This window comes from Zeus faber (assembly GCF_960531495.2).
Source record: "Zeus faber genome assembly, chromosome: 12".
Taxonomy (NCBI): domain Eukaryota; kingdom Metazoa; phylum Chordata; class Actinopteri; order Zeiformes; family Zeidae; genus Zeus; species Zeus faber.
In genome coordinates this window covers 23,554,534-23,577,212 of record NC_137196.1, presented here as the reverse complement: position 1 = coordinate 23,577,212, position 22,679 = coordinate 23,554,534, and the positions used below count along the sequence as shown (strand labels likewise).

Below are 22,679 nucleotides of genomic sequence, written 5' to 3'. Positions count from 1 at the left end.
CCTCCTGTTACGCGACCTTGCCAGTGGCCCTACTTGCTTTAACGCTGCTAACTGACCAAGTTCCATCTGTCGAGGAACATCCCGACGACTGATACAACCCACCATTCGCACGCTCAGATGAACCCGAATCGGGTGATCTGGGTGGAGACAGTCCGCTCTGCTCACACGGAGCAACAACTACGCACTGGTGCTCCCGGCCTTCTACACCCCTGGAGAATAGGGCAGCTTGGCAAACACCTTGTCTAGGTGGAAATCCAAGACTACACCCGTGGTTGGCAGCGATGCATCAAGCAGACGTCAATCTGTTTGTGCGCTTTGTCCGAGGTTGGGATGTTTTGACGCTGTCCCTCCCGTGTTTCAGGAGAACCTCAAGCTCCGGGACGGTCCGAGGGGCCGTGGAGACCGACGGGCTCCGGCGATAATGACCAAAAGGTTCTTCACCGCAGTCTCACCGGCGAGAAAATCCCCAGATTCACAGGCTTCACGCCGTCTCCCTTCTGAAGGGAATACTAATAAAACTCACGAGTCACAGTAAAACAATCAAAATCTGTTTTACAAAAACTACAAATCAAAATAGACCAGCTTAAAACTTTGATCTGATTAATAAAAATATTTTTATTATAATGGCTTAGAAAGAGTGAAGAGGCCTATCATCCCATTTCATTAAATGCATACAACGTATTATGTGATGCATAATGCTGACGAATATGCTCAGCCACATTTACTGCTCTTTGTGTTAGAATGAGGTTCAGTCGAGAGAAAGGAGGAGCTACTGATGGTTTAGGTTTCCGGTATTAGCGGCACAACAAACTGAGCTGCAACAGACGAGAGTGAAACGACACAATCAAAAGCAACTGAGGTAAACACAATTCATAAGGATTCCAAGGCCTGGTGAGAGGCACAGCAGCAACACATTTCATATTCAAGTCATTCCCATGTCTTGAGTTAATGCAGTTTTTTTTTGTTTTTTTTGTTTCAGGGTAAAACCTTCACACTAGGCATATATTACCCAAGTCTCTAAACTTTTGATAAAAGTTAAAATAAAATAAAAAACAACCTTGTATGTTTGAATGTCATCCATATGTGGAAACCCCACTCAGTGGGGCTGCAACGGATAAACAAGGAGTCAGCCACAAAATATCAAAAATAACAGAATAAAACACAGATGGTAGACATGGTATTTGTGTTGTTTCTCTGCAACATTCCATTATTCCATTCGATTATTAATTTGCTATCTTAATATTACCATTTGTTTTAGAAATTAAAAAGATACAGGGAGCCTAAACTAGACCATGACGCAACGCTCCTGAAGAAGGCTGTAGATCAGGATAAGTTGCCATCCCATTTACAAAAAGGAGATTAAGTTTCTTATGCTTCTTGAATGCAGTTAGGCTTTTTAAAGCTTATAAACGTAAGTTATCAATGGTTATAAATGATGACACGCAACATTTTAGGCCTGGGTTGATAAAAGGCAAACCTATGCTTTAAGCTTTAAGGCATTTACAGTCGTGGCCGAAAATATTGCCTTGCATTTCTGTTTTTTGGGGGGTTTTTTTTGCACCTTGCATTCCTTTCCCCCTCCAAATAACACACCACTTCTTCCAGAAAACTGTTAAAATCAAAACACATTGGTAACAAAACAAAAAAGCCGAAAAAAATACTGAAGCCTAGCTTATTCCACACAGAAATCCAACAATGGCTTGGACAAGATTATTGCCACCTGTCAGGTCTCTCCTAAATTAAACAGACACAAGCTTTAAAATTTCCGCGCTTTAAAAATAATGGGTTGGTGCACCTGCTGGCTGTTTATCCTCCCCGTCTGTACTTAAGTTCTGTCACATCCCAATCGGCTGTAACATTGTGACATCCTAATCGGCCATTGGCACCAACACAATATTTTGGGAAGGCAGCATTGTGGCCTCTCCTTGTTCTTGGCCTCGGGGAAGCAGAATCTTTTCACACCGCCACCATTAAAAACACCTGAAGTCAGCTGCTGTCTCGGGTACTTTTTGGGAGTGCTTAGCTCACTGCAACCCTTCACTCGCATACGCACAGTGAGCACTGTGGCGGGCCAAGGGGGCATGGTCAGGATCAGGCGAAACAACGGAGGGACTCCGCTGATTCGCCTGATGCCAAAACCAGGAAGTAATATATGGTTTGTTGTCCCCGCAGTGAGGATCGGCGTGCTTGCGGGACATGGTACGAGCGGGCGGGACAAGCCCGTTATCCAAGCCGCCGCCCCTAAGCGCAGATCCAGCAGACTATTTCCATACTGGCCTGCGAGCCTTTAATTTACCGTTTTGGCCCATGGGCCACATCTTGTTTAAAGACTGAATAAAAACACGCCAACCGGCGCGGTTTCGCCTCTGCCTGCCTTCTCTTGCTCACTCCCTGGCCCTGTGCCAGGACACACGTCTACAAGTGGCACCTGAACAGGGTGGAGCAGCGCTCGGCAGAATCCTGGAAGCCTTCCACCCTGGAACAGACGGTGGCGGCCCTTGCCACAATACTGGAACAACAAGCCCTGCAGTTCCGGGAGATGGCAAGGGTTAGCGAACGGGACCAGGAGGCGCTCCGGGAGAGCCAACAGGCCATCCAAGTCCTCCCCCAGGACACACCCAGACCTGGTGAGGAACGACCGCCGGGCCCCCCCCCCCCCCGTCCCCTCGCTACAGAAGATGATGGGGGAGGACGACCCCGAGGCGTTCTTAGCCAACCTCGAACCGATGGCCGAGGCGGCCGGCTGGTAGGAACGCGAGCAGGTGTGGCGGCTCGTTCCCCTCCTCTCGGGAAAAGCCCCAGCTGGTGGCGCATGCCCTACCGCCGGGGCAGCGGACGAGCTATGCTGTCACCTGGAGTGCTAGCTGGGTGCGTTGCCACCGACCAGCCTCCCTCCAAGCCGCCATAGCCCTCACAGAGGACCACGCCGAGGCCTATGCCCACGCCGCCGCCTACCACACCGGAACAGAGAGGGGCCCGCCGAGGGGCCCCTGCCTGGAGCCGGCGTGGAGTTGCTGGGGACCGGCCAGTACCAGCGCCGCGGAGCTGGCGGCCATCACCATCCTCCCCTCCGGGGCCCATCTTTCGGCTTTTTTCCCCACCAGAGGAGGGACGACCAGCTCCTACCACCGGTAAATCGCATCAACTCTGCTTAGAGGAAAAAAAGAAAAAAAAGGAAGCCTTCAAAGAAAAGAAAATTGTCCCAACAGTCAAACATGGAAGAGGTTCACTGATTTTTTTGGGGTTGCTTTGGTGCCTCTGGTACTGGGATACATCATGAAATCGGGAGATTTCCAAGGTATTTTGGAGCGCTGTGTTCCACCCGGTGTCCCAAAGCTGCGTCTCCGTCGAAGGTCACGGGTCCTCCAGCAGGACAATGACCCAAAACACACATCAAAAACGCACATGGGAACAGTTCAAAACAAAAGGCTGGACGGTTCTAAAGTGGCCAGCAATGAGTGAAGATCTAAATCCCATCCAACACTTGTGGAGAAATCTGAAAACAGCAGTTTGAAGAAAGCACTCTTCAAATTTGAGGGAACCGGAGCAGTTTGCAAAAGAAAACTGGGCCAAACTGCCAGCAGAGGGGTGCAGGAATCTCATTGAAGTCTATAAGACGCGCTTGACAGCAGTTATTTTCTCCAAAGGCTGCGCTACCAAATACTAAAGCTAGGGTGTCAATCATTTTGTCAGAGCCATTTCTGTTTATATCATGATGTAAACGGATATAAGAAGTTCTGAATCCAAAACAAAGTTTCTGTTACTATTAACCTGTTAAAAGCTCTGAGCTTGGATGACAAGCACTATTTTCTGAAAATGGCTCAGAAAAACCAACTTATCTTCAATGTACCGGGACATCCCATCCCATTTTCTCAATGGTCTAGGTCTCTAGATTCTGGGTCTGGAGTGTCATGAGCCTGTAATTTTCCTAGAGGTCACAATAGGTAATTTTATACAGTAAGGTACCAAAATATTCCCATTGAAACTGTTACCATGGGGCCAAATTTCAACACACGAATGAAATTTGGGCTCTTTGGATTCATAAGAGTCTACGTTTCGTAGCCGTACCCAATTTCTACAATTCCACGACTGTTTAGGCACCACAGTGTGCAGAAATATGGAAAAGAAAAGAAAAAAAAAAAAAAGCGAAAATAACATTTTCACCGAGTGAAGGGAACTGTCTGTTTAGGACCCTGAAGCCAACAGACCCGATGTCGCTGACGTGGCTGTAAAGGTGAGACTGTTGTGGTTCTGATGAGGCCACTTAGATTCAGATATCTAAATGAAAGAGGTCAAGGGACCCGTTTGAAAATAGTCACGCCAATGTGCTCCTGTCAAAAAAGGTCGCCGCCTTTGGAGCTATGTTAAGCCCACTTCCCAAGCGAGGCAACGTGGGATGGCTTACAGCTACGGATTCGCCTGGAGGTCTAGTTCCCACTAGAACTAAAGCGCAAACTCAGCTTAAAAACGGCGAGACCTCGTCAAACACGCGATACGCCGTGGACCCACCGGCACGTCCGTCTGGCTTGCTTAACAGGTTAAGACTGAAATAAAGAATTGTGTAGATAAAATACTTTGTTGATTTCAACTTGTTTTTAGGGACAATTGTGAATTTTCATTATAATGTGCAAGGGTGCCAATATTTTTTAGCCACGGCTGTTTCTCTCTATTTTCCATGTACAAACTACTTTGCACAATGCACTGTGAAGACTGGAGGAACCTGTTGAAGTTCCGTCGCCGTATTTATCGAGTTCAAATCGAAATGTTTGGTATCAGTCTGACGACCAACAGCGACTGCTTTGCGAGCACCAACATAAAACCCTTCCAAATCTAAAACCTAGACGTTCTAATGAAAACCGCAGTCTCACGGTGTGTATTAAACACGGTGTGTATTAAACAAATTGGGACTCTAAATAAGTTACACCACGTTAATAAATGGAAATAAGATATTAAAAGTCTTTCAGTCATCTAAAAAAAATACTCAATATTTTTGGTGCTTTCACAGGTTAACCCGGGCCGAAATAAGAATTTAAATATGAAATTACTTCTCTATAATCGAGTGACTTTTCCTTAAAACCAAACTGCGCCAAGTAGCACACACAGAAAGCAAATAAAAAAACAAACCAGGATCAATCACAAACACGTCCGCTCCAAAGCAGCCGCAGCTCAGCTCACTGTTCAAAGTTTCCAAACTAAAGCTTGACATCGAATCGCCTCCTTATTCAACCAACCGCAACTCCACCGCGTTGGATCTGAATTCTAAATACTAAAAAAATAAAAGATAAAATGATGTGCAAATCTACTGGGCATGTGAAAGTATCACACTTAAGGGTTTAGCACACTGCACTTTTTTTAAGATGTTTTTTTTTTAGGATCCGTTCTCATCGGGTCTCTTGAGCACAGCGCTGTACTTCAGGGCGGCCTCGTCTGCTCTGAGCTGCACGTCTACTAAGGTGAAGACAGAAATCACCTGCAGGAGAAAACACATTGTTAAAATCACACTGTTTTGTTTTTATTTTTTTTTAAATGTTGTTGACAGATCCCTTGGTACACAGGCCGCTTACAAGTCAGCAAACACAATTCACACCCGATTGTTTTCCTGATAATACACAATACCGTAGAAAGACGATAAACAATAATTTCAAGAAACGGCACTTAGCCTCCATATTGGTGTATCTGTGGTTCTTACCTGGCGGACGGGGCGTTTCTGTGTTTCTGGAGCCCAGACCAGGGTCAGCTCTCCCCTCTTCCCCACCTTGTGATGGTGAAAAGTCTCCAGGCCCGCTAGAGACTGAGGGCAGAGACAAAAGCATAACATTTAAAAGCCGAATTGCATGCATATGTTTGGAAAGCAGGTCAAAGAACAACTCCAAAACTAGGGGAAACAACTTAGAAACATGCCTATTTCTGTCGCCTCATTTTATTTATTTATTTATTTCTTTTTACTTTTAATAGCCACAAACCTACAAAAGTACTAAAAACACAGCGCAGTTGCACCTTGGGGCCTGAGGGGGTTGCCAAAGTACCGGGATTTCCTTTCTGCTTTAACTACACTGAGAATTAACTAGTTGAACATAGAGGAGCTGGAGGTGATGGCGCAGACCTTGCAGTAGATGCGTTTCTGAACACCGTAGCGGAGAACCAGCACGTCAAAGGACTCGTCCAGAACACCCATCACCATGGCCTCAGAGTCCAGAGGACCACACTCCTACGGCGCAGAGAAAAGATGCTTCAATCCTGAGAGACCTGCTGGCTCCCACTATCAATACAGCAGTGTATCAATTTATTTAAAACAAGTTAAACAATGAAAAGCGATTTAGAAGACTTAAACCAAGAATGCATAAAACTAGGCAACGAATGACCAGGCTTAAAATTTGATTGGTTAATTATTTACGGGTGATTCATTTTATTAGAATTTCATCAAACTCATTGGGAAGCAATGAGACCATCAAAATGCCTTAATTAAGGAATTCCTGGAATTTTAAACTATCAATATTTTTGTTTGAGAAATAAAGCAAGAAAACCGGGTCATCTTTGACAATAAACATATATTCTAGGGTTTAAAATAAAGGCAGTGCATCCTTTTGTGTCACTGACCTTGACAAACACTGCAAAGAACAGATCGGAGCTGAGTTCCTGCACTCGCTTTGACGCCGTCTTCCTGTCGTTGCAGTGCGACGCCTGCTTTTGGATCTCATCCCCCATCAAACTAATCCGTCGGCCACAACCTGCGGGTCGACGGACAAAAATAGTTCACAAAGTTCACAGGTCGGTTTAGTAAGATAAAAGTAATTAAGAATAACAATATTAAGGCATCCTACATCATGAATGTCATCATGTTAGACTTTAAACAGAAAATACTACACTTATTGATTAAATCATTATATTCAACAACCAGGCTTGAGCCAAAAGTGAGATACGGGGCTGTTTTATCTTTTTCTACATTGAAATTCCGGCACATCAAGCAGCGGCGACTCGCGACACAACTGAAGCACTGTCCGACACACACACACACAAGCCTCCCCTTGTGAGAGAGAAAAGCCAAACAACAGCCACCCACCGAGCGACGCGGCCAGCAGCCGGTGCACAATGATGTCAGGGTACCGCCTGATGGGCGATGTGAAGTGCGTGTAGAAGGGAACGTTGAGAGCGTAGTGCTTGAAGAGGGCCTCGTCCTTCAGCACGCCCGTGCAGAAGTACACGGCCATCTGAGCGACACAAATTAACCACATTCCACAGGACGATCGTAAATCAGAATTGTGTACGTTTTTATACCGTATGGGAAACCCGGAACGCATTGCAGTTTCAGGCAACACAACTGCGAAGGATGACATCAGCCAGGAACACGCTGTTCCGAACAGGAAACCATTACAAGGACAACTTGATTTGAAAAACGCTCTAACCTGCATGGGTCTTGAGCACATTTTGGTGAGGACTTCCTTCCTGGCGGCGGCGTACTCATCATCACCGAGCGTGGTGTGCAAACTAGTCTGAGGTATGGAGAAGAAAAGGTTTTACTTCCCGTGACAAAACACGGAGGTGCTCCCCCATGTAAACTCCTAAAACAGCTTCAATCAGACAATCACATGACAACATTGAACTATATAGTTCTTTAGTTTTGTTTCACTTAGTGGTATTTCTGGAATGTGGGACACACCCACATAGAACTAGGCTTGTGCGGTGCAAAATTCCAGTGATGGTCCAGTGTAATGCGGCCTTCCCATTACAGAGGTGCAGGATTTATTATTTACAAGTAAAGTATTTACACAAAAACCATCTAGTTTATACCAAATTAAGTCCCATAGCGAAAGAAAGCCACAGGGAGATGTTGGTGAAGCGGCACGGGACAGTGGGGACACAGGTTTTTTGACGGAGCAGGACAGCCCCTTAACTCAGTTGTGTTTAAAAATGTCAATTTATACAAGTAGGACAAACAAACAAAAATAAATAGATCTAAACTAAGAACACAGGAAAACCCGCACGAGAGTTGGGATCCGGCGCGCACGTCGCAACCACACACCGCTGTCTGGGTGGACCGTCTGTCTGTCTGAGGTTATCCTTGTAATAACTGTGTGCGCGAGACTCAAAACAGCTCTGAGCGGAGGGGGCCAGAGCCGCTCTCTGCCTCTCGCCCCATCTCTCCCTCTCCGCTCCCTCAGCTCAGTTTCAGGAAACGGTGACTGAACTTACACGGTACACCGTTTCAAGGCTCGGATTTTTTCCCGGCGCATAAAAAATAAATCATCTGTCATTAATGTCAATTGGCGATCGATGGAGTCGATTGCCGATTGAATTTTCATTCTGCCAAAGCCCACATAGAACGTACTGAATTTTTCAGCGGTCATTTTTTACTTTTTAGGCCAAGAAGGGAGTTGCCAAAGACAAATAAAGACATCATCTTTAACCACACACACACTTAAATTCCAAAAGTAGGACACCACACACATGAGCTGAAGTGTCAAGTACTCACAGACAATTGAAAAGGAAAGCATTAATACGTTTTCCTAATGTCCTTGGGAAAATATCTTATTCAGCCTCCTTAACAGCGGTTAAAAAAAAAAAAAAGATAGAAAAAAGCCTTAGCTTGAAACAAAGGCAGAAAACCATTGAACGTCAGTGAGAGGCTGGAAGTGAGTCGGCAGCACTGACATGCAAGGCTCCCGCGGAGGCAAAGTCGATATCGAGGCCCATCTGGTCGCAGAACTCCTGCAGCTCGTCCACCATCTTGGTCTGGGGCGGGGGGTGGCGTCGGAGCAGCGCCTGCTCGGGGAAGGAGCGGTAGATCTGGTGTGCCACGGCCATGTTGGCGAGCAGCATGAACTCCTCCACCAGCCTGAGAGACGGAGGCACAGATGGATCATAGGTACTGTATGTGTCTATGAAGTTCAGAAAACGGCATTTCTTTACTGTAATGCAGCATTAAAGAGAACACTTATTGTGATAACCCAGAAAATAGAGTCTCAAAATCACAATGTGGATATTACGTGGATATACCACGCAGCTCTACTCGTGACTCACTTGTTGCTGTCTCTGTACTCGTAAACATAGCAGCCTTGTGGCAACATGGTCTCCTGGTCGAGGGTGAACGACAACTTCAGCTGAAAAGACAAGAGAAATGCCACGCTTACCAGCCAAAAACAGACTGGCCTAGTCTAGAGGGGAGAATTTGGGTAGAAAATGTGGATAAATATTTCTATACAGGGCTGCCATATTTGTGAATTTTTAGCTGCCATACAAATAATTACCAACTTGGGGTTGCTGGACATTTATAACACTGTACATTTTTAAGCTTGATATATTCCTAATCAAACATGTAGGGGCAGACCTGGTCCAGTCGGAGGGCCCCTCCCTCGAAGCGCTGAGCTCGGAGCTGCTTGGCGATGGAGTGCAGGTTGAGCACCGCCTGGTGGATCTCGTCGATGGGGTGCTCGGGGTCCATGGGCGGCAGCTCCTCGGCCGAGAACAGCTTCTCCGGCGCTTCGATCATGCTCTGGGCGTGGCTGTAGCTCAGCTTCACGCAGGAGCGGATGACGGAGCGGCCAAACCACTCGCTGAGAATCTGCGGGATGCGTTGGGAAGCGTTTCATCAGAGTCCTCGGCGTTCCATTTGACCCCGGGTCTGTCTGTGATCAGTACCCGTCTAGTGATGGAGGAAAACGTACACGATACGTACCTTCCCCTGGGGCGTGACCTTCCAGATGACGGAGAAGGTGAGTCTGTCGGTGAGGGGGTTGAGGCTGCAGAGCTCCTCACACAGCAGCCGTGGTAACATGGGGATCACCTGAGAGACGGCGTAGTTTGAGTGTATTGAAAACTCGCCCAGCAGAATTGATCTTGACGTCTATTAAGTGTGAAACTCTTGTTTAGGCTGTTTTTAGGCTTTACGCATTCTCATATGTATTAATTTACTGAGAGCAAACCTTTTGAACCAGGTAGACGCTGGTCGCTCTGCGGCCGGCGACGGCGTCCAGAGCGTTACCTTCGTCCACAAAATAGCTCACATCGGCGATGTGCACACCCACTTCAAAATTGCCTGTGTTAAACAACATCAAAAAGGTCTTCATCCACTAGCAAGTCAATACATGGAAATCGTAATTGCATAAACCAATGAAAAAGCTCTTTACCGTCTGCAAGCAGTTTACAGGACAAGGCATCGTCCAGATCTCTGGCGGTCGCAGGGTCAATGGTGAAAATGCACTCCTTCCTGATGGTGACATATTCGGACGGCTTATTTTTATTTTATTTTTTTTTACACGGATTAAAGAGCCCATGAAATGACATTCAGAGCACTGAGTGCTTCGGAAATTTGGCACTTTTGAAGATTTGGTTCAGTTTCATTTGCAAATGAAACTGAACCGAGGGGTGGGATCTTGTGTAAACAGACGGGGCTCGACAATAACGGTTGACCTCAGCAACCTGATTGAGTCAATTGGCAACTATTTCATGTGAATGTGCAAATTGATTCAACTGACATCATAGCAACATTTACTTTTTCACCAATTTGTGCTACAGTAGCTCTTCTGTGGGATCAAATCAGAAGGGCTAGATTTCACTCCCCACATGCATCAATGAGCTTTTGGGGCCCATGACCCTGTTGCTGGTTCACCGGTTGTCCTTCCTTGGGACCACTTTTGGTAGGAAATAACCACTGCATACAGGGAACACCCCACAAGACCTGTCATTTTGGAGATGCTCTGACCCAGTCGTCTTGACATCACAATTTGGTCCTTTTTAAAGTGGCTGAGATCCTTACGCTTGACCATTTTTCCTGAATCCAATACATCAACCTCAAGAACTGACTGTTCACTTGCTGCCTAATATATCCCACCCCTTTGACAAGGGCCATTGGGAAAAAGATGAGAAATGTTATTCACTTCACGTATCAGTGGTTTTAATGTTGTGGCTGATCCGGGTATAGTAGGACTATACTAAGATTACTAAGTATAGCCCTCTTAGTATATACTAAGATTAGACCATTCAAACCTTTTCCCCCCAGTTCAGCACTACATTAAACTCATATATCAGCCTACATGAGTCTGATGTTTTACCTATAAGACTCATGTTTTAATGCCTTTCTTCGTCATCTGTGATGTGAAAACATCTGAGAAAGTACACGTGTACATCCTGCTCATAGCTCAGTTATAAATTCTCATGTTCAGCACACACACACACACACACACACACACACACACACACACACACACACACACACACACACACACACACACACACACACACACACACACACACACACACACACACACACACACACACCTTGGAGACTGTGAGCCGGCAGTGGGCTCCTGCTAGTGCACGGTTTAATTCCTTTGTCACACATGGATAATTGCGAGCAAACAAAAAAACAAGGGCTAAATGCACTCAGCTGCAAAACGTTACGGGTGTGTTCTTGTTGGCATATACTTAGCGCAATATATTTTGTGAATCAGATGTTGGGACAGGGGGGAATAGAGGACGAATTTTTACACACAGTATATTTCCCCAGCCACGATCACTTAATTGTGGAGGCCAAATGTCCTGGCTTCAAACACCGATTGATTAATTTCCCCCCTTAACATTTTATACTATATATTGAAGGGTCTCACCTCAGATCTTTCCTCCTACACATCTCCTCGTGTGGGATGGACCAGGGGAGGTTGCTGGGGAGGCAGTCCAGCACCGCCTGCGAGAACTCTGAGAAATCCACATCGTACTCAATGAGCATGCCCTCCGTCTCGGGCTCAATCTCCCCAGCTTGGCCCAGGCTCTTAGCGAGACGGCTGGAATAAAACAGAAACGGACAAACCTTAACACCGCCGCACTGAGGGGAGGGACGGTGTTCCAACACTCTACAGTTCAACATTTATAACACTGGCTCAAAACACCCACCCTTCTGCGAAGTTGCTGTCCTCTGGCCAGCTGGTGATGCGACAGATGAACAAGGTGTTGGCGTAGTCGCCGGAGCGGGAGCTGAAGTCCGGGGGGCAGTCTGCCAGGGGGACGTTGATGCGCGGCACGCGGTGGTCCACGGGGGAGAACTTGGCGAAGGGCATGTCTGGCAGGAACTTGAGGAAGCCGGTCGCCGCTCTGGAGTGTTTCCTCTCCACGATGTACATCACCTGCAGGGAAGCGGCAGAGGAGAAAGAAAGGAAAGAGCGATCAATGACAAACATACTTCAGTGCGGGTGTCAGATGTTTTTAAAGAGAAAATAATTTTTTTTGGTGGGGAAAAATCATCTCTCATTCGATAAAGTATTATCGGCAAGCACTATATATTTGTATCAGACAGAAATAAGCATTAGGTAGAAACAGGGCTATGAACTCAATGATTCTAGGAACTGTTATTAAAACAGTTTTCTTTAGGTCACAAAGCAAGGTAAGTAATTAGGAACTGGGATAAATCTAAGCAATACAATGTTCCACAGAACTTCAGACAGGTGAGTACAAGGATTTTCCTGGATTTCTCTCCTGAGGTAGGTATGAGTACATTGGGTTAATCTAGAATAGGCATTTCCCCAACAGGAATTTGAAAAATTTTGACAAAAAAGAAAATGTGGCTTAATAAATGAAATTGGTGTATTATTGTGTATATTATATGATATATAATAATAATATATTATTATTATATTATTGTGAATTATAAATTCAATTTTAAGACTATTTACTGACTTTTACGAATCAATATTTCAATCACAGTGTCAGCACAATGGAGCCCGATAGTTCTTCTGTCAATTCAATGGGAACGCATTTATTCTAATGGAGGAAAAAAGGAGAGAACCACTAAGGAGGAAAGGATGCAAGAAGGGAGCAAGAGCTCCAACACAGGAAAGCAACTTTAGGGGGGAGGGAAGGGGGGGCACGTCTCACCTTGGCGGTTCTTTGGAGCGTTTCCCCATCTGAGCTCTGGGTTGAAGAGTCCTCCAGGGATCTTCCCCCGTCGCCATTCACTGAAGAAACCAGATTGAGGAAGACAAAAGAACCCATATTTTTCCGCATGCTGTTGCACCGACGTGAATAACGTACAAGAATCACCAACTCCACGTTACCTGCAGTGCTTAGGCGGAGGTTCTGCACTCTGCCGGTGAGCTCGTCCTGGTCGCTGCACTGGTCCTCCACCACAACATCCGGAGTGGGAGGCCGCGCAGCCTTCTTCGCTGGTGTTCGGCTCGTCTTCGCTGCCGTTTGTGCAGTCTTCCCTGTCTGGGGCTCCGACTCACAGCTGCCCTCACAGTCGGTGTCTGATTTAACAACCTGCATTGAAAACAAACATTACTGCGCTGCTGGCACTCAGGGGGGTCCTTCAAGAGGTTGCAGGAGGTCCCAAACAAAATATTTAATAGTTAAACTTCACTAATTATTAAATTTACAGGATGTTTGCACCATTAGTGAATGCACAATAATAATTGGGATTATTGCCTCGCCTATAGGAAGAGACAGCCCTGAACAGCCCTATTGGTTAGATTGTGTAACAAGAAGTATTATTCTTATTTGTTTTAAATGTGCGATTTGAAAATTGCGAGTCGGTTTGAATTCCATTAATTGTTCAACACACACACACACACACACACACACACACACACACACACACACACACACACACACACACACACACACACACACACACACACACACACACACACACACACACACACACACACACACACACACACGGACAGTAGGTATTAATTCCTTTCTGTTTAAATATTTTTGATGGTCTCTGCAGCTAACAGAGCAATTCCGATGATTGGCTTTTAGCTTCAATGCTAGCAGGTTGGGTCATGCTCCATCCGTGGGTGGAGTTACTCAGATGGGGGTGGTTCTATTTAGAATAATACCCGTGGTGACGTGTGATGACGTGAACGGCTCTTTTTAGGACATTTTTTCTGAAACAGACAGCTCGCAGAAAAACGACCATGTCTTTTTTTACAGTTAGTGCATTAGTAGGACCATCAGAAATTCCAACGAGTTATGCATTAATAGGTCCCCTTAAAATCTTATTTGACAATAAAAGTCTTCTGAGATTACAGTCCCAGAGACTAACCTTACAAATGGTCCATGGCTTAATGCTTATCAAACTGAGGGTGCTTGATATAAAAAAGGTTAAGGATGACTGCTTCAGAGCAACGAAAGAAAAAGGATATAAAATAGAAATAAATGCAAAGTTTCCAATTAGATGCCATGATGTTGAAGGAGCACTGTGTAAGACTCTCTGGTGTTGCTGCTCTAGGTGAATAAACAACCTTGAACTGAATTAGATCGGATTAAATAGGTCCAATCAGAACTTTGCTGAGGGTAAGCAACAGGTCATGATAAATGTAGAACACCATCCTAATTGATCATTATTAATTTAAATTCCCGTTTGTTTTCGGTTATTTTACCTCTGCCTAGGAACACACGCATGTCAGCGCTTATTTAAAGGAAAGATAAAATGTATTCATATATGACAAATTAAAGTCGTTTACTTACCGCTTACACCAACACGGGTGAATCTTTCCTTCACGGGCAACAAACACACATAAACAAAACTATCTGATTCAGTTTACCTTCCACTGCTCTCTGGGAAGGATCCGCACAACCACCACATCTCCATTCAGCGCTCTATTGCGAGCCACGATGCCATCCAGGAAGATGTCCCGCAGGCCGTCCTGTGGAGGAACAGGCGACACGCGTTCATTCGGGGGCACCAATACATGTACTGAGCTATGAAGTCGCTCGTCTAATGAAATTCTCAGTTGGGCCCCACAACAGGCAAGCTGTGGGAGGACCCACCGATGCTTCTTGCCTTTAATGATTTCAATTACGTTAAAAGCGCCGACACAAACTCCTTTATCATATTATTAAGAGGAGCAGTATTCAGTGTGACAAAGAAAATCATAAAACAAAAAAGTCAACTCACAGGAGATGGGATGAAGGCCTCATTGTATTTCTTGGGGTTTACTCTCAATGGCCCCTGGAAGGGAAATATAAAGAGATTATTAAAATGCAGAGATCTCTGCGAACTTACTGTACCCTTTGTTGCTTCACGGCAATAAAATGTCTAACAACTAAGTGTAACTGAGTGCGAGACGTTAACAAATTATTGACCGTTCGAGCGTTCCTTCAGTGAAATCTTGAGCTGGTATATAATTGTTCAACATTATACTTGAATTGTTCCTCCAACGTTTCACGGTGACGACAACCTTTGTTGTGTGTCATTACCTGGATAAGTTCTCCTCTTTTCAGACCATGGGACACTGCATCAGAAGTCATGTACGGCTCAAAGATCTGCTTCTTAAATCCTCTGCTTCCTTTGTTCTTCATATTTTTACCAACAGGTGAATCGGTACCTAGAACTGGAATAAATGAAATAAATCTTTCCGTTTTAGAATGTAAACACAGAATGTAGAAAAGGATCAAATATGCATAAATGACATTTGAGTGCATTGTACTTTCAGATTTCAACATTAGATTTATATTTGGAATATTGACATTTCATTAACAACTGCTCATTCGTCCTCTAATTCTCTCTGTTGACTTATGTGTGTAAAGCAAACAGCTGGAAAAAAAATACTTTGATATATTTCGAATGCAGCAACTGTTTGAGATTCTGGGGTGCTTTAACACTGTGAACGGTTTCGCCCAGCGGTTTAAAATAAATTTCACTCCCACCACCCTCCAAAACCTCGACCAAGAGTTTTCCTGTAGGCAAATAAGAGCGTAGCTGAGAAATTTCACAATTTTGAGACACATTTCTACCTTGCAGTACACAGTCAGTCTTGCAATGTCAAGACGAACATCCATTTTGCTCTTTTCATACTCACTTACCTGCTCTGGCCTCTCTCCCTCTAAGTTAAGCTATAGCCTCTATGTTCTCTTCCTCTGTCTGTCTGTCTGTCTCTCTGCTGTGTTAAAACCCACTGTGTTGTACTTCTATACAGGGATGACTCAGCTTTATAGGCGAGAGGAGAGAGGAGGAGCGACGTGACGTCGCCAAGGCTCGTCTTTTGTGACGATGCCTGCCTGTTGCCGCGGCGACCCAACAACGCGCCCCGCACTTATTGCTTACTGTTATGACACCGACCGTCACCAAGTCGGAGACGCCTGCCATCTAGGCTTGGGCGATCATGCACAATTCCAATCGCTGGAGGGCAGCGAACGGCTAATTTATGATTCAATCGGGAATTGGGGGGGGGTAATGTAATGCGGCCAATGCAGTTTCCCCGTTACAGAAGTGCAGCATTTTTTTATTTACAAGTAAAGCATTTATACAAAAACATCTAGTTTCACTCAATTTTAGTCGCACAGCAATGGAAAGCAACAGGGAGACATGCATGACGCTGCATAGAACGGGACACACACACACACACACACACACACACACACACACACACACACACACACACACACACACACACACACACACACACACACACACACACACACACACAGGTTTTTTTTGTAACAGGATAGTCCCTTACCTCAGTTGTTCAAAATGTTATTTAATACAAGTATGAAACAAACAAAAATAAATTGGTCTAAAACAAAAAACACAGGAAAACCGGCACGGAAGTCATGAACCGGCGGAAGGAAAAATAAACAAAACTCCATCCCAATTCTCCGTTACCTCTTTTCAACTGTGGCTGTTGGGACGTAAATTAATGAAACCCATGTGTCGGAATGAAACATTCCCTACCTTGGCCGACGTACGTGGGGACTCAGTCCCTCGGCCGTATATTTACTCATTTATATATTTAGATTTACATTTATTTATATATTTATTGCCTCATTTCTTTATTTGAGGATTAATTTCATTGGCATATTTATTTTTATTTGCGTGCTATGTCCACATACATCCTCTTTGTGCGGGCAAGGGAATGAGCTGCGTGCGCTGCTGCTGCTCCATCTGTCGCTCTCCGGCATGGTGGTGCGGAGCGGGACCACATCGGGTGACATCTGCTGGACTGTCCCTTGCCCCATCTATTCTGGTATTATCATGGCATGTGTGAAAAGGCGCAAGATGGAAATATTCCTGAATGGAACTGCATGTGCGAATAATGAAACGCAGTAGGGGTGCCGGAAAGGTTATCCCAGTAATTTACCGGAAAATACCTGTGAAAGGGGCTCAAAACAACTCTGAGCAGAGAGGGCGAGAGTGGCTCTCTCCCTCAGCCCCCTCTCTGTGATCAGAACACAGTGAACTGCACTTACATGGTACACCGTTTCAATGCCCTGATTTTCCTGCCTGATAAAAAAATAATAAGAAAAAATTTAAAAATCGCAAAATCGCCTGTCATTAATTGCCGATTTAATTGTCATTCTGCCCAAGCCTACAATCATCCATTGGGATGACAACACACGCTCCAGTCTTGCTTAAACAACCAATCAGAAAGCAGCTTCATCCTGCATGTGCGAAGGACACGCCCACGTTAAACAACTAGCTACTTTGAGTACCAAGTAAACAAAGTAGCAGCGACCAGTTGGTAAAGGGTAGTAAAGGGTGAATACATCTGAGAACGTGACACTAGGGGTGTGCGATATGAAGAAATTAGACCGTGAATGATTAAAATGTCTTGAATGTCGAGAAGGAGAGACAGGAGTGCACGAAGCAGCAGCCAGAAACACATTCCTATTTTACAATTCTTATCTAGGTTTTTTTTTTTTTTTTTTTTTTTATATATTTCTGAATTAAATTCAGATTTTATTTGTTGTTTTTTTACAGTGATCAAGAACATGATTAAAAAAAATGAATAATCCTGTCCCACGCATGGTATTCCATCATTTCCAGTGTCAATTCTCGTGTGTGTTTGTGACAAAACATAGTTTGGAGACCTGACAGACTCGTCAGGGATTCCTCCTGGTGTAAGATGTTGTGATGTGTGACCCGCTGTCACCGATCAGTCATGTGGTGTGAAACTACAAGACTGTAAGATTCCCCATCACAAGACAGAAATTTGTGTAGTGTGAACAGTACAGCGATCTGACGACTTTGAAAGTCGTGTAGTATCCCCATGGCATTATGTAAATAAACCACTGTTTACGTCGGGATGGGCATGATTAGTAGGCTCGGGCAGTGAGATTGATTTCCGAGGAACTAGTCACGATTAATAAGTTTAGCGCACGCATCACGAGAAACTCTGCCCAGACTCTAATAAGTGTAGCCCACAGAAGAACTGGCTTGTATAACAGAATGATGGCGGTGAGACGGAGCGAAGTGTGTTCAATCTCAAGGTCAAGGTAAGAGTAACACTGGCTAAATTGTAGGTGTGTCATGAGTCTCCAAATCCATGATTCGATTTGACTTTCGAGTTTAAGGTCACGATTAGACCATATATGCAACAATGCATTATCCCAGTAACACAATTAACTGAGGCGTCATGCCTTGCAGCACCAACTGCAAGGTGCTATGGTTTAGCCTATTGTATTTGTGTTTAATAAAATGTTAGTTATTCATTTCAGAAGGCATTACAAATTCTGTATTGCAGTATTCTCCCCTCATCTCAGTGTTCCGTCATCCGGTAACTGCCGGTTTTGACCAGGAAAATCTGTTTAAGTCCGACATATTTAAATCTCTCCGGTCATAATGTCCGGTGAAAATAATTTCCTCCAAGCACAATTTAGATTGGTGCTGGGTGGATCATTTTGAGAAAAAAAAAAGTCTGCAGATCTGTTCATTTTCACGCTTGGCAAGTTGCAATGGGAAGCCAATCAGTTTGGACGATCTAAAGCTGATCTGAAAGCTTCACCTCTGACCAATCACGTTTGTCAATATAGAACTAAGCCCCGCCCCCTCGTGGACAGGTTCCACTTGTAAACACACACAAGGAGCAGACACAGCGTTCACAACTCCAAGGAGAAGCAGAAAGATGATGCGTCGTTGGGGCATAAACATCCATAGTTTGGCTTTTTTTGGGGGATATTTAATTTCCGACCCAAAGCAGACGGTAAATACTCATTGTGTAAAATATGTCAAAAGGACGACCCGACGAAGACGGACAACCCCACAAACTTTGATTTATTTCGAGCTAGTTACCATATCAATTTGGTTTTTGAATTGATCAAAATCTTATTTTCGTGAAATGTTAACTAAAGAAGCTGCACTTGTTACTTATTGTTCTAACGGAAATTATTTAATATCAAGTAGAAATATTTGCAATATTGTTTTATAATTATTTTTTTTAATGGCGTTAACTGGCGGGACATTTTATTTGGAATATAAGACAAAAAATATTATACATCTACATCCCTTGATGATGTCATTCTCTGTATAGCCTGCTTATCAATTGTTTTTAAGCAATAAACACAAATAATATTTGACTGGAACCACTCCCATTTGTCCGCGAATTTTAAATCTCCAGGACATGTGGACCGGCACCAAATTTTTTCTAACGGAAACTCTGCCTCCCCTACAGTGGGCACCATCACCATTCACCATTCATCATACACCAACATGGCAGATAAGGGAATGTTCTGTCTAAGTTACCTTGAAGGTTCTGCAGATGTCTTTCACCCAGAGGGGACTTGGGCCGTGACATCTGGGAACAGTTCACTACACAACTCCTGGCCCGGTTCTCCTCATGGTTATTTGGCATATTCTTCTTGGGCTTCTTCTTCTCTTGTTCCTGTCCACCCTGCACCGCAGCGTTTTTGCGAGGGGACTGAGGGCCATGTTGGCCGGAGCCTGAGTCCTTTTCCCCGTGCTCTTTGTTGGGAGCCTTCATCTTCTTGTGCTGCTTCTGGTGTTGTTTCGAGTCGGGAGCTTTGAGCGAGCCGCCCTCCTCGGCAGACTCCACGTCTCCGTCGTTGCTGGTGGTCGTGTCCCTCCTTGGCCCGCGGCGCTGATGCTCACAAGCTCTCTGCTTTCCGGCCAGCTCCGGCGCCCCAACCCGACTATTTATCTTGTCCATGTACAGAGACAGGAAACTCTCCTCCTGCCCTTTGGTTTTCGCGGAGGACGGGGAGAAGTCACTGGAATCAGAGAAGTCGATGAAAGCCGCCGAGTCCGTTTTAAACGGGGGGGCATCCGCCCTGTCGCCGTGGGGCTTTAATGGTGCGGCGAGCTCGTTTTCCTCCCCCTCGATGGACAACTCCTGTGCGTACCGCTCCAAATACAGCCTGAACTTGGCGCTGTGGTGCTGGCCGAGGAGGCGGGCGTAGGCGTCCTTCTGGGGCGGGGTGCTCGGCTGGACCACGATGCGTTTTGCCCTTCGGCTGTGGTTTGCCCTCTTTGGGTCCAAGGGAGAATCCATGTGGCAAGACTCGATGTGATCCCTGCAAAGACACATTGACGTTCAATTTAAGTTCCACTTCGAATCTATGTCAGCCTTGAATTCTTTGTTTTACTCAGTACAGTATGTACACATTTGTATGACATTCATTCTCATCTAGATGCGCAAATTCAACCGTGCTGTCGTTATTGATTACTTCGGCCCATCTATCTTGATTCATTGCTTAATCCACCAGTCACCAGAGTCTTAAGTGCAAAAAACAACATCGTAAATTTGTGGGTATATTTTTTAAACAGAAAATTGAACAAAAAAATATTTACAAAAGAAAATGGTGTATTATGTACAGATCCGATATATATCCATGCCATCTTGCACAATTTCCTATTTTTGACAGCGATTAATGGTTGATATGTATGTATTTGTATGTATATTTGATATGTATTTGATGTGTAACACCGCAATTTCACTCCGCCCATTAGACGTCTATTTTCAACCATGCTTGGTTATGTTACATCTCCCTGGCATTATCAATGTCGTAAAAGCGATTCTAGAAAAATATTAATTGCATTACGACTTAATTAAGAAAACGAGGTGGATATCACAAGTGATCAACGATCTACAGCTCATTGAACCTGCATTGCGTCACGCTAACATCACGCCAGCAACAACACCTTCATACTGTAGCTTGTTAGCGCCATCTGACAGCACGCTGCTACCAAACAAACCGTATGGAGGCTGTAGTTGACGTCAATATAATTATTTTTGCCATACGGTGTTACATCGCTCCATGTTTGTTGTCAACCTCGGGGTGTCATTTTAATTCGCCATGAGATACAACTAAAACGTAAAGGGTACCGGGCTAAGCAGTTAGCACAGGCTAAGGCTAGCCAAACACTAGGAATAAGGGCCACCACGGCCCCATTACTACATCTGTCAGCTCGCTCCCTGTAGAGCTACACCGAGCTGCCTCCGTGAGTTGAACAGCCCTTAAAACCTGTGAAGTTACCTTAGTTCCTGAAGTTTCGTGTTTTTATTTGAACTCCACGCTGACGACGCCTGGCAGCAGCTGCTTCTTCTTCTTCTTGCTATACAGGGTTCTGGATGCAGACAAAATGGCGGACATCCGCAAGGGGGACATCCGCAGGTTGACCGGAAATCAGCAGCGGAAGTTGGTCTTCTTGCCCCCCCCCGTGAAGTTAGCGCACGGATAAAAAAATTAAATAACCTAAAATTATAAAAAAAAATAATAATAATAAATATACACACACACACAGTTTATTCATGAGAAATATGTTTTACAATTCAATAGATTCTTAAAAATGGGCAAATATATAGATATATCATAATTATGATAAAATTATAATAATTAACAGTCTTCTAAAAGTTGCCAATTCTTTTAAATGTTTGATTTAATGTTTAATTCAAATTTATGAAAATTTCTTATAAACAATGTATTAAACAATGTGAACGGGCACTGAACCTGTGTCCCCCTGTCAAAACTGTAATTGGAAGTGTGACCCAGGTTTACAGTTTGGAACATCAGCAAGCAACACATAGCAGTCAATCGTGGAAAGAAACACCTATCAAAAGTGTATAAAAACTCAATAAAACTGTGTGTCTGGCATGGGCCGCCACCGGCCACCTCAACAGGTCACCAGAGCAGCGGAGAGGATCACCAGCTGTGACCTGTGCCCTTCAGGGCCTCTCTACTTCCAGGTCAAGAAGAAGGGCCCAAAAGATGATCAGGGACAACCCCGGTCAGTGGAGAAATGATCCCCTCCTCTCCCATCTTAGCCTGGACTGATGCGTTGATGCAGGATAAAGAGTCATTGCAGGTTGAAAGGTTGAACTCCACTTGCAAACTCTGTCCTAGATGCAATGGAACAAATACTCTGTTGTATGCCCAGCATGCTGACAGCACAGGTTTAAATAAAACACACATCTGTTCTATTCCCTCATGGTGACCTCTGCTTGCTAGTCCTTGGGCCTCCAGGACTTGGATGATGTGGCGGATGTGCCTCTTGCGGATCTCCGCCATTTTGTCTGCATCCGGTTACCATTGGGGTTCCGCATCCTTGAAATGAGTTAATTACCGTCATCTTGTGGTTCAAACTTTGAAGTGCAGAGTGTAAAAACTCCCTTTTAAACGTATTATTATTATTGATTGTAATAATTTTTATTTTTTTGTCATGCAATCTACCTGCCTACTTTTGAGTCCATACCCATTTGACCTAGAACTGACCAGCAAGAGGCAAAGTGACCACTCTTTAATCTTTCATGCTCCCACCCTGCCTCAAATAATAATACTGCGGTGAGAAGGGCTTAATTATGCTCATGCAATAAAGCCTAACAATATAAATGTCTCTGTTAATTGCCTGGCGACGGTAGCACAGACTGCAGATAGTGTGGGGATGGAACCCCTCCCGGCCCCACTGAGACTAAACTGTGTTACCGACGTAACTTGCATGTAATGACTGC

At 44.7% G+C, this 22,679-nt stretch overlaps 1 protein-coding gene across 1 annotated transcript; it reads right to left on the bottom strand.

Annotated features, from left to right (window-relative positions):
- Window positions 1-5,331: 5,331 nt before the first annotated feature.
- Window positions 5,332-22,239, bottom strand: dis3l2 (DIS3 like 3'-5' exoribonuclease 2; the record flags this gene model as incomplete). The annotated part of the gene is made up of 22 exons (XM_080010464.1): window positions 5,332-5,470; window positions 5,690-5,791; window positions 6,104-6,208; window positions 6,598-6,728; window positions 7,061-7,208; window positions 7,404-7,490; window positions 8,650-8,833; window positions 9,019-9,098; window positions 9,326-9,559; window positions 9,674-9,781; window positions 9,921-10,033; window positions 10,125-10,204; window positions 11,604-11,777; window positions 11,887-12,116; window positions 12,865-12,944; window positions 13,044-13,248; window positions 14,541-14,642; window positions 14,894-14,947; window positions 15,196-15,329; window positions 19,457-20,244; window positions 21,242-21,298; window positions 22,142-22,239. The coding sequence occupies 22 exons, from the start codon at window positions 22,237-22,239 to the stop codon at window positions 5,369-5,371; spliced, it is 3,396 nt and encodes a 1,131-aa protein (XP_079866590.1). The 3' UTR covers window positions 5,332-5,368.
- Window positions 22,240-22,679: the final 440 nt, after the last annotated feature.